The sequence below is a fragment of the Monodelphis domestica genome, chromosome 4 (genome assembly GCF_027887165.1).
Source record: "Monodelphis domestica isolate mMonDom1 chromosome 4, mMonDom1.pri, whole genome shotgun sequence".
Taxonomy (NCBI): domain Eukaryota; kingdom Metazoa; phylum Chordata; class Mammalia; order Didelphimorphia; family Didelphidae; genus Monodelphis; species Monodelphis domestica.
In genome coordinates, this window is record NC_077230.1 from 340,233,687 (window position 1) to 340,249,722 (window position 16,036).

Consider the following 16,036-nt stretch of genomic DNA (forward strand, 5'->3'; position numbering starts at 1 on the left):
ATTCTGGCGTAGTAATTAGAAATATCAAGTAATAAATGGAAGTGAAAGGATTTGTAAGCTCTAAAGGGCTTTGTAAACTTTAATGTGTCATGGTCCAATCAAAACTATTAAGCTCTTAAGGTACTAGAGATTCAAAGACAAGTGAAATAGTCCCAGCCTCCCAGAGGCTTACATTTCTAGGGGGAATAATTTAGCTGGCATTTGTATAGTGCTTGGCATTTTACAAATATCTCATTTGATCCTCACAATAATCCTGGGAGATGTATGCTATTATTATCCCCATATTAAAGTTTAGGAATCTGAGGCAAACAGGTGGAATGACTTGCCCGGGGTCACACAACTATTAGGTGTCTGAGGCTGAATTTGAACCCAGATCTCCCTGATTCTAGGTCAGGTGCTCTGTGCAATTTGATTCTACCTACCTGCCAAAATACAGCTTATCCTGAGATAAGTAAGTTGATTGTTGCTTGAAAGGGGAGAGTATCCTGATAATTAGAGGATGGGTAGTCAATGAGTCAAGTTCTGCCTTGGACACATATGGGATTTGTGATCCCTCGCTGGTAGGGGGATACCAACAGTGTAATGGCATCCCAATTTTCCCACATCCCCTCCAACATTTATCATTTCCCTTTTCTCGCATATTAGCCAATATAATAAATATGAAATGTTACCTTTGAGTCGACATCCCTCAATAGATACTATTAAACAAAAAAAGCAAACCAAATATGGAATAGATTTCCATATAAAATTCTAAAATTTAGACTACTTACATCCTGGATTTTTAGGTGGCAATATAAAATCTGTCTCTAAAATGGGGATTGTAATAGCACCTACTTCCCAGGGTTATTGAGAGGGTCTACTGAGATATTTGCAAAGCTCTTAGAATAGTGCCTGGCCTATAGTAGGTGCTTTATAAATGTTAGCTTATTAATATTTTTATGAAATGGTTTTTGTTCCCAAAAAAGATGGTTCATTCATTCATTCTGTCCCTTTTTGGGTCTCTCTTTGTACTCATAGAGATTTACAGCCTTCACAGTCTCATCTCATCTGGGTTTGAAAGGATCTTTAATTGGAGATCATCTAGCTCACCACCCCCTTCATTTTCCAGAGCTTAGAGCTTGGAAAGGGGAAGCCCAAGGTTATCTAGGTGGATTCCAATGAAATAAAAAGAACTGTAAAATTATCTGGGAGAATTCCACCCAGTCCCCTTTTTGATATGCTGAAGGTGACCTCCAGAGAGGTCAGGGACTTGCCCAAGATTGTATAGGAAGGGAGCTAGAATCTCCCTTGTTGCTCATCCTCACACTGGTACTGTGGATCCCTACTATAATTTCCCAAACCACCCTCTCCCTCGATTGCCCTTGGTCTACCTGTTTTCATCATGTTAAGTCCTGTCTGGATATGTGCTTAAGCTATTTCCAGGAGGGTGTGCCCATCTCTTCCTCCATTCCCTTCCTTAAAAAAAAAAGAAAAGAAAAAAAGCCTTCCCTCTGCAGAATCATTCACATCCTGCTCACACTTAGGAAAGCAGCACTGTTTGTTGATTCAGAAAATTACTAGACCGTTTTACAGGGCCTGGTTTGTAGGATTAGTGGGTTTCTATAGTGCTAATCACTGCCTATTTCCTCTGTTTCCCTATCTGGAGATTGAAGGAGTTCAGTTTTTTTTTCCCCAACTATAATATCTGTGGTTTTAAGGATCTTTTAAGCTCTGAGGCCTCTTTGATATACATGATATTTTCCTCCTTATTAACATATAGAGGTATTTACTCAGAATTGTCACTGATTGTTTGGATTTCCAAAGTCTGATTTCTTTCTTTCATTCTTTCTTTCCCTTCCCTTATTATCAGGGATTATATTTTCCTATCATCAGTGGTCCTTTGCCATCCTTCTAATTTGTTGATTCTGTTCTATTGTGGATTTTGGAATCATTGGTCCAGATGATTAGAATTGTGTTTAAAGAATGAGTAAATAATCTTTGAGTGAGGGCCTCAGTGGTTCCTCTTTGAGCAAAGTTAAAGACAAAACAGAGAGGTGTAGTAGACAGAGTTCTGTCCACTTTGAAGTCTGCAGACATGGGTTCCTGTCTCAGCCACTCATTTAGCATGCGTTCTTGGACAAGTTCCTTTCCCTATCTAGTCCTTAAGTTTCCTTCTCTGTAAAATTAGAAGGAAGGACTAAATTATTCCTTTGTTTTAAAATTTTATTTTATTTTATTTTTTTATTTTTTTAAACCCTTACCTTACATCTTGGAGTCAATACTGTGTATTGGCTCCAAGGCAGAAGAGTGGTAAGGGCTAGGCAATGGGGGTCAAGTGACTTGCCCAGGGTCACACAGCTGGGACGTGTCTGAGGCCAGATTTGAACCTAGGACCTCCCATCTCTAGGCCTGGCTCTTAATCCACTGAGCCACCCAGCTGCCCCCTGTTTTATTTTTTCAATGAAAAAAGTCTGTTCTCCCCTTCTCCCTTTTTAACTTGATTTCTTCTGATTAAATGTTTGTTTTGAGCTCTAAGATCAAAGCTTTGTGAGTTTTGAGAATGTCAGCTTATAACAAGATAGATGTTGTGAATCTTTATAAATGCAAAGACAGACCCATCTTCCCCTTCTGTAAAATGAATGTTATGTTGATCACCAAAGTTTCTCTCAAACTGGCAAATTCTGTAATATTTAGGTTATATGCTGGTTAAGAGATGGCTTAGTGGTATTTTTGGGAGATTAAGGGCTATGAGACCTGGAAGAGTTAGAATGTGAGCCAATATGGTGGTGGGTGACTTTCATACTCATTGAAAACCAAAACATCACTATATTGGGGTCAATGGACAGTGTGTCTGGTTGAAGCTGATTGGACCATTCTTCAATAGGAGCTCAGAAGGCTCTACCATAGTCAGGCACAAATAGCCCATATGAACATTTGGGACAGAGTTGTCCCGAAATTTGCATCTCTCACATTTCTTTTGAGCTACTGCAATTCTGCTTTGTTCCTAGGGCGTCCTACCTTCTTTGATGCAGGCACGCCATGCAGGATGGTCCTGTGCCATGTCTCCCATGTCTCCCATGTCTCCCAATCAATACCAGTTTTTCAGAGAGACCTTGAGAGTGTCCTTGTATCACTTCTTCTGACCTCCTTGCGAATCTTGCCTTGTGTGAGTAAATAGTCTTAGGCATTTGCCTAATAATAATAATAATAATGCGTTTGGCATTTGGACAAAGTGCTCAGCACATTGGAGTTGTGCTCTTTGTAGTAGTGTTTGAATGCTTGGCAGAACAGTTCTAGAAAGGATCTCAGTGTCAGGTATCAAGTGAGGCTAGGAGGAGTCGGGCTGTGACCTGTATGGTAGGTTGGACTTAGATGGAATGTTTGCTAGGAGGAGACCCTGGGTGAGGGGAGCTGCCTGAGCTAATGCTCTGTGCTGAGGCTGAGTGTGGCATCCTATGCTGGGAACAAGAAGGAGACTAGGGTACCACTGGATTTGCGATTCCAACTCTGGATCTTTCCTGTGGCGGGGACCTTCTCCTTTTCTGTTATCTGAGAGCTGATCAGGATAGTTTCCTCCCTTTCCCACCTCTTTTCCCTTGTACTCTCAACCTTTTTTCATTTTGATCTCAGTTTATCCTCACAACAACCCTGGGTGGTTGGTAATAAAATCACCAACCATTTTGCAGTTGAAAAGACTGAGGCAAGCAGAGGTTAAGCAATTTGTCCAAAGGGTCTGAGGTAGATTTGAACACAGGTCTTCATGACTTTTAGTCCTGTTGCCTTATATCTACTACACCATGTAGCTTAGTACAAAGTACCTTTGCAGTAGATGTTTAATAAATATTTATTGATTGACTGTACCTGAGATGTCCCAGATGAAACTTTTGCAGGTCAGGCAGCACCTTCTCTTTTTGAAGCATTGAGTTGAAGGAGGGCCCATGTAAGCCAGTAGATGTCAAAGGTAGGACTCGAATCTTGCTCTTCCAGGCTTGGGTTGGCTCTCTATCCACTATATGACAATGTGGGTTGAATTGTAAATAAATAGGAACATACGAGACACAAACACTTTTTTTTTTGGTTCAGTCATTTCCAACCCTTCTTATTCCCATTTGGGGTTTTCTTGGCAAAGATTTTGAAGTGGTTTGCCATTTCCTTCTCCAGCTCATTTGACAGATGAAGAAACTGAGGCAAACAGGGTTAAATGACTTGCCCATGTCACCCAGCTAGTAAATGTCTGAGATCAAATTTGACCTTAGGTCATACTGATTTCAGGGTGGACATGATATCCACTATGCCACCTACCTGCCCCTACAAGAGAGATAAGAATAGATAGAATAAAAGGTAGCTTTAATGATTAATTATAATTCAATTGATTGAATACCCAGAATGGTGCCAGGTTCTGTTGGGAGAGATACTGTACAAAGTTTGGGTAAGAAACAATTCCCACTAAGTCACAATCTAGGGGGGAAGTTGGGATACAAACATGGGCAAGTATAATGCACAGTATTTATTGCACAAAAAATTACTGGATAGCTGAAAACCTAAATACATTAGAGAGCTAATAAGCAAAGTGTATAAAGCCTGAGGAAGAAGAAGGTGGGGGAAGGGAGAGGGAGAGGGAGAGAGAGAGAGAGAGAGAGAGAGAGAGAGAGAGAGAGACAGAGAGAGACAGAGAGAGAGAGAGAGAGACAGACATACAGACAGACAGAGAGGGAGACAGACAGAGAGAGAGAGAGACAGAGACAGAGAGACAGAGACAGAGACAGAGACAGAGACAGACAGAGACAGACAGAGAGAGAGAGAGAGAATGAGAATCAGGAAAGTCTTCCTAAAGGAGGTAGTATTCCAGTTGGGTTTTTTACATTGATGGTAGAAGAACATTCCAGCTATAAGTAATAAATAGGATGTGCAGTGGCCTAAGAAATTAGGTCCTGTTAGGGCAGAGTCAGTGTATTTCCTATATAACATATATGGAGGAGCCTAATCTGAGATAAGACTTCAAAGGTACAGAAACCTGCTCAGAAATAAACCTTCTGAGACTCACCTCATCTGCCAGCCTGGTATACTTACTGATCAGGGGCTTGCCAGAGAGTTTATTTTGATTTCAGCAAAGCTTCCAAAAGTGTTTCTCATGAGGTTTTGTACAGAAGATAGAGAGGTATCAGCTGATGATAATACAGTCAAGTGGATTTGGAACTGATTAAATGGTAAGACCCAAGAGAATTATTATTTATCCTTCTATGGAGTTTAGATCAGCTAGGTGGTATAGTGGATAGCTTGCCAGGGCTAGAATCAGACAGACTCGTCTTCCTGAGTTCAAATCTGACCTCAGATACTTACTAGCTGAGGGATCCTGGGCAAGTCATTTAATTCTGCCTCACTTTCCTCATCTGCAAATAAGCTAGAGAAGGAAATGGCAAACCACTCCCATATCTTTGCCACAAAAACCCCAAATGGGATCATGCAGAGTTGGACATGACTGAAACAAGTGAAAGTTTGGAAGGAGGTCTCTGGGTACTCTGAGGGGACCTAGCTGTGGCCCTATGCTGTTCACATTTCTAGATATGATTTGGACAGATGCATAGAGTATGTTTGTCGTGTCTCAGTCAGTCAACAAACATTTATTAAGCTCCTACTATATGCTAGGAACTGAGCCGAGCACTGGGAATAAAAGAGTAGTAGTCCCTTCCCTCAAGTTGCTCACAGTCTAATTTGGGGGAGACCATGCAGATTGTTTTATACAAACAATATAGTAGTAGTCTCTCAGTAACCGAGGATGACAATTGTCTTTGTGCGTTTTCATCTATGATAGATGAGTGTGCACAAAGACACTTGTGTGTGAAGGAGATTTAAGTGGAAAAGTCGATGCACAGAGACAGTCCCACTCTCTCGGCGTTGGAAGCCTGGGTCCAGTGGCACGAAAAATCGTTACACCTGGAGACTTCCTCAGCTGCATTGGATGGCCGTGTTGTCCTTTGTGCCCCAACATGCCCTGAGCACTCCACAGTGCTTTGCTGCATCGCCCTCTTAGCCGTTGAACCTTCTTATTGGTGTCTAGGATAAATTGGTGATGATCTTAGAGGGAAGGCACCAAGATTAAGGGGGATTGGAAAAGTTGTCCAGTAAGGGTTACAGATGGCACCAAGCTGAGACAGTTAGCTAACATGGGTTGTCATGCAGGGTCCAGAAAAATAAATTGGCAGGTTAGAACCCAATACATTTAAGAGAGACAAATGTTAAGCCTACAGTTAGATTAAAAAAAACCAAACACTTTCACAAGTACAAGATGAAGAATGTGGAGCAAAAGTAATATAAATCAAAGAATTGTTTGAAAAAGATCTTAGTATATTATAAACTCAATTTTGAGTGTACATTGTGAGATGACAGCTAAAAAAAATAATGTGATTTTTAAAAAAAGATGGGATTAACAGAATCCTCGTGTCCAGAACTAAGGAGATGATGGTTCTTCTTTACTCAGATCACATCTAGAATATTGTGTTCCATCCTGGTCACCTCATTTTAGAATGGACATTAGTAAAAGTTAGCATTTAAACAGGTTCTTTTAGATTTGCAAAACACTCTCCCTGTTGATCTCTTTTGATCCTCACAACATTGTGAGGTAGGTGTTAATATCATCCCCATTTTACAGCTGAAGCAACATAAGTAAGCCCTCGTCCAGTGGTGTTCAGATAGAAGTGGGGGCCACCATCTGCACTGAAGGATCTCTGTGGTCACTATATTGACTTCATTTTAAAAACGGAAGATTGTTTTTATTTCTTTTCCCAAGTATTTCCTAATTACGTTTTAATTTGGTGAGGACAGCCTAGGCAGTGTTATGATATTTGAGATCTCTGCTTTATAGTGGCCAGAAGAGGTCAGCCAAGATGGTGAAAGCCGTTGGCCCTGCCACAAAGCTCTGTGGCCAGGCGTTTCTGCTATTTGGGCCAGAGTTTCTTCCTTTGTAAAATGAGATCCTAATATACTCCACGTGTGTATGTGTATTTATATACATGTGTATGTACACAGAAACATACACACAAATGTGAAGACGCACAAACATTTGTGCGCACATATACATATATGTGTGGATTTATAGATAGTCACATATAGTCTATGTGGAGATATACATGTATGTATTCATATATCGGGGATTAGATATACATATTATACTTATACACATTGTACATATGTATACACACAACTTATGCAATTATGTGTGTATATTATACTTCTATACATATACCACACACATACATACAAATATGCATGTTTATGTGGTTATAGTTAAATATGTATTCACACATAAATGTGTGTACATACGTGTAATTACCTGTGTTTATTGTAATTCTACGATGCACACACACACACATATCCTGGGTGCTTGGGAGCACCAAATGAGATGGTACAGGTGGGAAGAACTGAGGAGAACTAGCAGCTACAGTTTGCCAATTCCACCAGATGTCTTTTTGCTTTGGTTTTTTAGTGGATGTGGGCTGTCACTGGTCTGGGGAGTTCCTGATGAGGGAGTGGCTTCTGCCAATGTAGACCGACATTTTCTGCAATTTTTCAGACTTAGATTTTGCCCCTGGTCACCCTGCAGCCACTGTGTGTGAGAGACAGGATATATAAGGGACTTTAGAGGCCATCAAATCAGACGTCTTCATTTTACAAATGAAGAAACTGAGGCAGAGAGAAGCTAGGGGGTTCTTCCTTTCAGGGTCACCCAGCCACAAAGGTCTGCTGTCTATCCTTTATCTAACCCTGCTTCTTGAATCTCCACTTCCAAGGGGATCAGAACCCACAATTTCTCCTCGGAAGTTACTGTGGCAGAACATCGGGTGGCGTGCTTCCCTCTTTTCAGCCAAAACTTCCAGCATGCAGATGGAGAGTGCTAATGCATTAATCTGTTCACTGGTGCCAGTTACCCTTAGAAAGGCAGGTTGTTCATTTTGGGTTGGGATTCTGTTCCTTCCAGATTCCTCTTTCCCCTCTGAAAATCCCTCTTGCTGCTTAGGGGAAAAAAAGAGAGAAACTAGGGAAGGAGCCAGGTGCCTGTGGGGTGATCAGGATGAGTGACATCATGTGAATGTCCCACAGGCCGGAGATGAGACACAGGTAAGGAAGAAGGACTGGCAGTCCCCACAGCGTACAGTCAGAGGATTTGGAGAGGCCATTCTAGTGCGACTCCTCTATTTTATAGAGAAAGGATCTGAGGTCTGGGGAAGGTGAGGAGTGACTTAATAATGATGACAGCCAGCATTTGTAGAACACCTGCTCTGGCCCTGGTACTGTTCTAAACACTTTTCAAGCTGAGATCTCATTTGACCCTCATAGAAATCTTGGGAGGTAGGGGCTATTATTCCCCTCATTCTACAAGTGAGGAAACTGAGGCAGACAGAGATTAAATGAGCTGCCTAGAGTCACAAGTGAATATGAATTGGAACTTGGGTCTTTTGACTCCAGACCCAGTGATCTATCTTCTAGGCTACCAGCTGCCCCATTCTTAAAATAAGGTTTTCAAACACATAAACTGAGATCCTTAAGATGACAAAGGGAACCAATTACATCAAAATATCAAAAAATAACAAGTTTATGGACCTCAGAGGAAGAGCCCCCCCCATCACCCCCAATGAATGCTAGGCTAAAAGGTTCTGATTCAAAGTTTCCCTTGTAGGTCTCTAACCAAAAAAAGACAAGCCTGCAGAGAAGAGAGCCACATATAATCCATAACGGTGATAAGCTGTTATCATTGCCCTCAGGGAGAGGATCAGACTCAAAAGCAGAATAGTTTTGCAGAAAGAACTCTGGATCTTGAAATCAAATGATCTGTTCATTTCCTAATCTTCCAGCTGCATTATGCCAAGGTTAAACTGTCAGTTAAATGCCCTCTGCCTGAGTTTTCCCATCTGTAAAATGGGTATCATCATAACATCTACTTCCCAGGGTTTTCATAAGAAAGGATCAAATGAGATAATAAGTGCAAAGTGCTTTGTGCAGTGCCTTATACATGGCAGGTACTCTTCCTTATTCTTTCTTTCCCTAAAATCTGTCTGATAACATAGATGTCCCACTCAGTTTTCAGGGGCTCCCACTGCCTATAGCAGGATGTCTAAATATCTGTTGTGTGGTTCAAACAGAGGCTTCAGAGTCAGAGAACCTAACTTTTAGCTTGGGCTCAGCTTCTTATTACCTTTGTGATCACGGGCTAGTCACTTGACCTCTTGGGCCTCAGTTTCCTCATTTGTAAAACAAAGGGGTTAGATTACATAACCTCTGAATGGTCCCTTGCAGCTTTAATCTTTTAATCTATGGTCTTGGTATTGAAAACCCCCCGAATCTTGGTCTTTTCTATTTCCCCCATTTTTTAAGCCATTACCTTCTGTCTTAGTATTGACTCCAAGGCAAAAGAGAGGTAAGTGATAGGAAATGGGGTTTAAGTGATTCACCTGGGGTTCCACAGCTAGGAAGTGTCTGAGATCACATTTGAACCCAGGACCTCACTCACCTTGTCTTTTAGTGCTACCCTTTGTCTGATTTCTAGGCAAATGGGTCTCCTTGCTCATCACCGAATATAGCCCTTGCTTTCTAGCCCCCATGTCTTTACTCATTTCTCTTCCCTGTATAAGTCATTTGATACTTTTTGGGGTTCCTCTGTCGTTGCTCTTCTTACATTTTTCTCTAAACCCAGAATGTCCGTCTTTCTCCAATCTGCAACCAGTTAAAAATCTGACCAGCTCTGGTGCCATCTCCTTTGGGAATTCTTCCCTGATTTCTTCTGCTGCAGTTGGAAGTGAGCTCTCCTTTCTCTGTGCCCAGAGCACCATATTCTCCCTTTCTGATGGAGCTTGCCACATTTCACTTTGCTGAGTAATTCAAAGGATCATCAAATTTAAATGTGGGAAATCATTTCTTTCAGAATTCTTTTATCCACTTCTTCACAGTGGACAATCAGTAACTACTCTGCTTTCATTGCGTAGAGCATCTGTATGTCTTCTATCAAAGCTATCTCCAAGATATCCTGACTGGGAACTAGGATTTGACTGAACCCAGGTTAATAGGGGTTTCCCTGGCTGGGATCCTCAGTCATTATGCTTTTAGGCATCAGCTTTTAGTAGAAGGAGGCAAATGTAGAGACTGCAAGAGGGCGTTTGGTGTGGAAAACCACATTTATTCCTTACATTTTAGATTGTGTATTTCAAAGGGTCATAGGATGTAAATGTCAAAGAGTATTTCTTTCACACTCCTCATTGGTCATATGGGGAAACTGAGACCTTGGATGGTGAAGGGACATGTGCAAGATGATACAAGTAGTAAGTGCAGAGTCAGGATTTCAAACGGAGCTTTCTCACTGCATATCCCTTATATGCTTCTGTCTTACCCCTCTTCTAGACTATGAACTCCCTGAGGTCAGGGGTTGTGTCTGAGTCATCTTTGTGGTATGTATTATAGATATTAACTCACTTGATAATGCTAATATCATTCACTTCCTTTCTCTTTTCTCTCTTATAGCCAATAAAAAGAAGGAGAAGGAACGGCCTGAGATTTCACTCCCTTCTGATTTTGAACACACAATTCACGTTGGATTTGATGCTGTTACTGGGGAATTCACGGTGAGTCCCAGAGAGGGACCCATGTGGCCTCTTTTCTCTTTCAGGTTTGTGTAGACCCACCTCTAACTTCTGTAAATACATTGAGTGCTGAACCCTAACCGGTGTCTTTACCTCATATCTCAATTGCTCATATGGAAGAAGACTTCAACTTGCTCTACTTGCTCCAGGAGACACAACCAGGAGCATCCGGTAGAAATTGTAGAGGCACATTTAGGTCTGTTCTAAGCAGAAAAGCTCATTGATACTTAAAGGACCACAGAAGTAGAATGGGCTGCCTTGGGGTCATGAGTCTGCCATCCTTAGAGGCTTTCAGATAGACTCAATGCTGACCTATAACTCTGTGATTCAAAGGTGGCACTAGAGAGCCTCTGACTCTGAGGTCTCTTCCAGGTCAGAGACTCCCAGATTCTGTCACCAGCTATCACTCTTGGAGAGACTTCTTCTCCCTCACTTTCCTCCCATCTCTCCCCTCCTCCCCAAATCTGCCTGTAGCCAGGGTAGAACTGATTTGTATGGGAGAAATGTAGAGGTGAGAAAAAACATGGAACTTTGGTATGGCAGAAGGAGTGCTAGACTTGGGGTCTGAAGACCTGGTTCTGAGTTCCCATTCTGCCATTTCTCAAGCTTTCTAATTAGACAAGTCACTTTACTTGTCTGTGCCTCAGTTATCTTATATTTGAAATAGGGATAATAATTCTTGCCATACCTCCCCCTTTGGATAGTTTTGAGATTTCTGTGCAATGAGGAGGATGCAAATATGCATTTTAACCTGTTTACCTCAGTTTCCATCATTCCAAAATGGGGCTAATAACAGCACCTACCTCCCAGGGTTGTTGTGAGGATCAAATGAAATAATATTTGTAGAGCACTTAGCACAGTGCCTGGCAACATAGTAGGCATTATATATATATATATAACAATAATGATAATTATTATTATTTTATGAATATAAAATACCTTCTAGATGAAAGACAACTTGGTCCAGTGCTTAGGAGCCTGGGTTTGGAATTAGGAAGACTCTTGCTTCTGACACATACTGCCTTGGTGACCCCAGACTATTTAATTTTCCTCTCAGTGTGCTTAGCAACTCTCTAAGAGTAAAAATGATAGAATTAATCCATCAGTAAACATTTATTTAAAGCCTATTGTGTGCCAAGCACTGTGCTAAATGCTGACAATTCAAAAAGAGGCAAAATACAATCCTTGCCCTTGAGGAGCTTACAATCTAAAGAAGGAGCCAAAGCATAAATAAATATATGAAGGAAGGTATGTATAGGATAGAAGATTTCCAATGGTGTCTTCAAAATAGGAGCTCCTCCAGACCTAGGAAATCGCAGCTCTGGAATAATAATAATAATAAAGCTAATACTTATGATAGTAACAAGAACAAAAATGATGTAGTTATGAATCTGGCTTTGAATCCCAGCTTTGTTGCTTATGTGACTTTGAGTAAATGATTTAATCTCCCTGGCCTCCAAGCCTCCTCATGTGTAAAAGAGGGAATTAGGTTGAATGATTCTTAGGTTCCTTTCTACCTCTAAATCTATGATTCGGTGGCCCTAGAAATGAGAAAATAGAATGTCAGAGCCCAGAAGTTCCTTAGAACTTAAAATATCAGAGTGAAAGTGACCCGAGATTAGAGATGGAGAAAGCATTAATAAGTGCTTACTATGCGCCAGGCACCATACCAAGTGCTGGGGATACAAATAAAGCATTCTAAATACTTCTAGCCCTCAAGGAACTTACATTCTAATGGACGAATGGGATGGTGCAAAAGGGGGATGAGTGGGTATGCTTGGTGCCATGACTGGGATACCTGGCAAATTCTATAGATGCCTAAAATAAAGCAAGTTAAGGTAGAAACTGGCTTGTCAGAGCCCAGGACAGTTTCAGGGCAGAGTTCAGTTTTCCAGGAGAGAGGAAGCACCACTTGGAAGTGCTTCAAGAATATAGACTAGTAGAGCTTTGAGAGTCAGTAGAGCTTTGAATGTATGTGCAGGAAATAATTTATTACAATGCCCTCGTTTTATTGATATAGAAACTTGAGAGGGCAAATGATTTACCAAAGGCATTTCAGTAAGTTAATTAGCAGAAGCAGGACGACAAGCCAGGTTCCATGACTTCCAATCCAGTGGTTTTTTCCCTTTTCAGGCTGAGCTCAGGTTCTCAGTGAACAAAGAAAAAGTCAGAGGGAAAAGTATTGACATAATTGCTATCTTCAAGTATTTTTAGAACTGTCATGTGAAAGAGTGATTACACTTCTTCTGCTTTGCCTCAAAGGACTGAAATAGGAGCAATGGGTGCAAGATTTCTTGTGGCCGATTTTGGCCATGAGCCCAGAAAAAACTTCATAAAAGCAGAACAGACTTCCTTCTACTGGAGATTTTTAAGTAGAAACAGAATAGCAAGATATAGATCAAGTGATCATTTATTAAGCGCCTACTCTGTGCATGACATTGTGCTGATTAATAGCTTAATAGCAGGGATAATTGCTCAGAAGGTTCAGAGATTCCAGGAGGCACTGCATCCTAGCTTTGCTTCTGTTGAATTGGATGATTTGAAGTGGGCTTCAGTGTCTTCCTTTATAATATTTGCCAATAGGGTATTAGGGGATGTATTCCTGTTTTAGGGGGAAGGGAGTATATGCGATCCCTCTTGGGATCTCATCTAACTCAGAGATTGATTCAAGGATGGTCCCTCCACTAGGGAAGTGGAAATATTTTCAATAAAGAGAATTGAGACAGAAAGAGGTTTTTGTTACAACCTCCTATAACCAGGGAATTAAATTCACCAAAACAGCAGCAAAAAATTAGCTCACATTTTTGTAATTTATAGAATAGTTTCTTATCAATAATCAGTGGAGATAAGAAACTTGGGCCTTTTGATTCCATGCCTTAGTGGACTTTCCTTTGCATAGAATTGTCTTTCACATTCTATATTATAAAAATATATACATACATGTACATATATATAATGTATATCATCTATATTATAATTATGTTAAATATAAGAAGTGAGATCTAGCTTCTAAATGCAGTTGGCTCTAAAATGAAGAGAATGTCTGAGCTAGACCCAGCAGGACCCAGAGCCATAGCAGAGAATGGTGGGAACCTAGAAACCTAGAATAACCTTAGAATGGACCCCATAAGGGTCATTGGTCATAATTTGTATGTGAACAATAGTTCTTTCTACACCCCCAGAAGTGGCCATTATTCTCCCACTTCTAGGCAGGGAATGAACTTAGGTTCTGGATGAGGATGTATCATAGGATGCTCTAGAGCTCTAGAGATTATCTTGTCCAGATTCTTAATTTCAGTTATTAGGAACTGAAGACCCAGAAAGATTATATGACTTGTCCAAGGTCACAAAAAGTAATAAGATTCAGAGCTGGGATTTGAACCCAGATTTGACTGGGACTGACGCCAATACTCTTTTCTTCGCTACATTATATGGTTCACAAAGTTCTTTCCTCATTAGACTTTTAATAGATATGATGATTCTGGTAAGTTAGGTAGAATGGTAGTGCTCAATTAGATAGCAAAGTGGATAGAAGGCTGGGCCTGGCATCAGGGAAAAATGAGTTCAAATCCAGCCTGAGGTACTTACCAACTGTGTGACCCCTAGGCAAGTTACTTAACTTCTGTGTGCCTCAATTTCCTCATCTGTAAAACAGTGGTGATAATAGCACTGCCTTTCAGAGTTCTTGTATCAAATGAGATCAAAAAAAGAAAAAAAATTATTTTATATTCTTAAAAAAAAATGCTGGCTCAATGGATTGACAGCCAGGACTAAAGACAGGAGGTCCTGAATTCAAAATGGATTCCTAGCTATGTAACCCTGGGCAAGCCACTTAACTCCCATTGTCTAGCCCTTCCCACTCTTCTGCCAATACACAGTATTAATTCTAAGTACTAATTCTAATTAATTCTAAGATGGAAGGTAAGGGCCTTAAAAATAAATAAACAAATGTTAAAATGCCACTGTCCTCTTACCAATGAATTCCTTCTCCTGCCCCAAAGACCCCTCTCTTGTACCCAAAATGTACTGTTAAACTAAATGAACAAATCTTGCCATCATCTCTTATAGGGGATGCCAGAACAGTGGGCCCGCTTGCTACAGACTTCCAACATCACCAAATCCGAGCAGAAGAAAAATCCCCAGGCTGTGCTCGATGTGTTGGAATTCTACAACTCCAAGAAAACCTCCAACAGCCAAAAGTATATGAGTTTTACAGGTAGGTGCAGGTGTGTGTGCCGACATGTGTATCAAGCCATTCTTCTGCCATAATGACTAAACATTACTTGTGTGCCCATCACTGGCTAACTTTGTTGCATACAGAGACTAGACCTTCTATTTCATTGTGGTGGGGAATTCCCAGATGATGAAATTCTCTCTGTCCATCCACTTTCTCTTGGCAGAGTTGCCCAGGGCACCAGGAGGTAGTGAAAACACAGATCTTACACATATAAGATAGCATCCAAATTAATTTATTTCAGCAGTACTTTATTTAGACACCTGTTCTGTGCCAGGTGGGAGAGATAATAAAGATGGAAAATGACACAGTTCGTGCCCTCAAGGATCTTACAGTTTAGTTGAAGGGATGAGACCTAGCCTCAAAAAAGTGTGATCCAAGGTAGAATGTGATAGGCTTAAGGGAAACGAGTGTATACGTTGAGAGAGATGCTTTCCATCCCTTCTTTAGAGAAGGGTCCGTAAGGGAGTTGGTACCTGATCTGGGCTGAGATGAGATGTCGAGATGTCTAGAGAAGGCACTCCAGATAAGGTGATAGGTAGCTCAAATGCATGGAGACAGGTAAGGCAGGAGACAATCACAGTGAGTCGCTCTGTTTGAAAAGAACATAGAGTGTGAGAAGCCTGGAAAAGTAGGTTGGACTTTCTAGGTGGTGGAAAATTTTAAATACTTGGAAGAAGAGTTTATATTTGATACTACTGGCTACATATTGACTTAGATAACCACAAGTAAACATTATCTATGTTGTATTATAGTTTTATTTATGTTGTTAAACATTTCCTAGTTACATTTTTAAAAAACACTTTCTATCTTATACTAAGTATTGATTCTAAGGCAGAATAGAATTAAAGGTTAGGCAGCTGGGGTTAAGTGACTTGCTCAGGGTCATACAGCTAGGAAGTGTCTGGGGCCATATTTGTACCCAGGTCCTTCTGATTCCAGGCCTGGCGTTTTAGCCACTGTACTAGCTGGCTGCCTCCTGATTATGTTTTAATCTGGTTTAGCCTCATTCAGAAGTTTTGCAGACCTTGATGTTTGACGACTCTGCTATAAGAAATGGAGTGCACCAGAACTATTACAATTTTTTACTTTTTTTGTTGTAATGTAATCATTTCTGAACATTTTGAAGATTTTTTTTGGTGGTTGTGTGAAGGTTGGCTTTGAGAAAAGAGAAGTTAAAGTCAGGGAGAGATCA

General features: G+C 40.7%; 1 protein-coding gene across 6 annotated transcripts in view; it reads left to right on the forward strand.

Moving 5' to 3' along the window:
• PAK1 (p21 (RAC1) activated kinase 1) overlaps positions 1-16,036 on the forward strand; it is a 211,878-nt gene that overhangs the window by 124,141 nt on the left and 71,701 nt on the right. For all 6 annotated transcript variants that reach the window (XM_056794933.1, XM_056794934.1, XM_056794932.1 and 3 more), the window contains 2 exons: positions 10,489-10,589; positions 14,676-14,823. In XM_056794933.1, the coding sequence (XP_056650911.1) occupies positions 10,489-10,589; positions 14,676-14,823 (249 nt within the window). The remainder of the gene's footprint in view (positions 1-10,488; positions 10,590-14,675; positions 14,824-16,036) is intronic.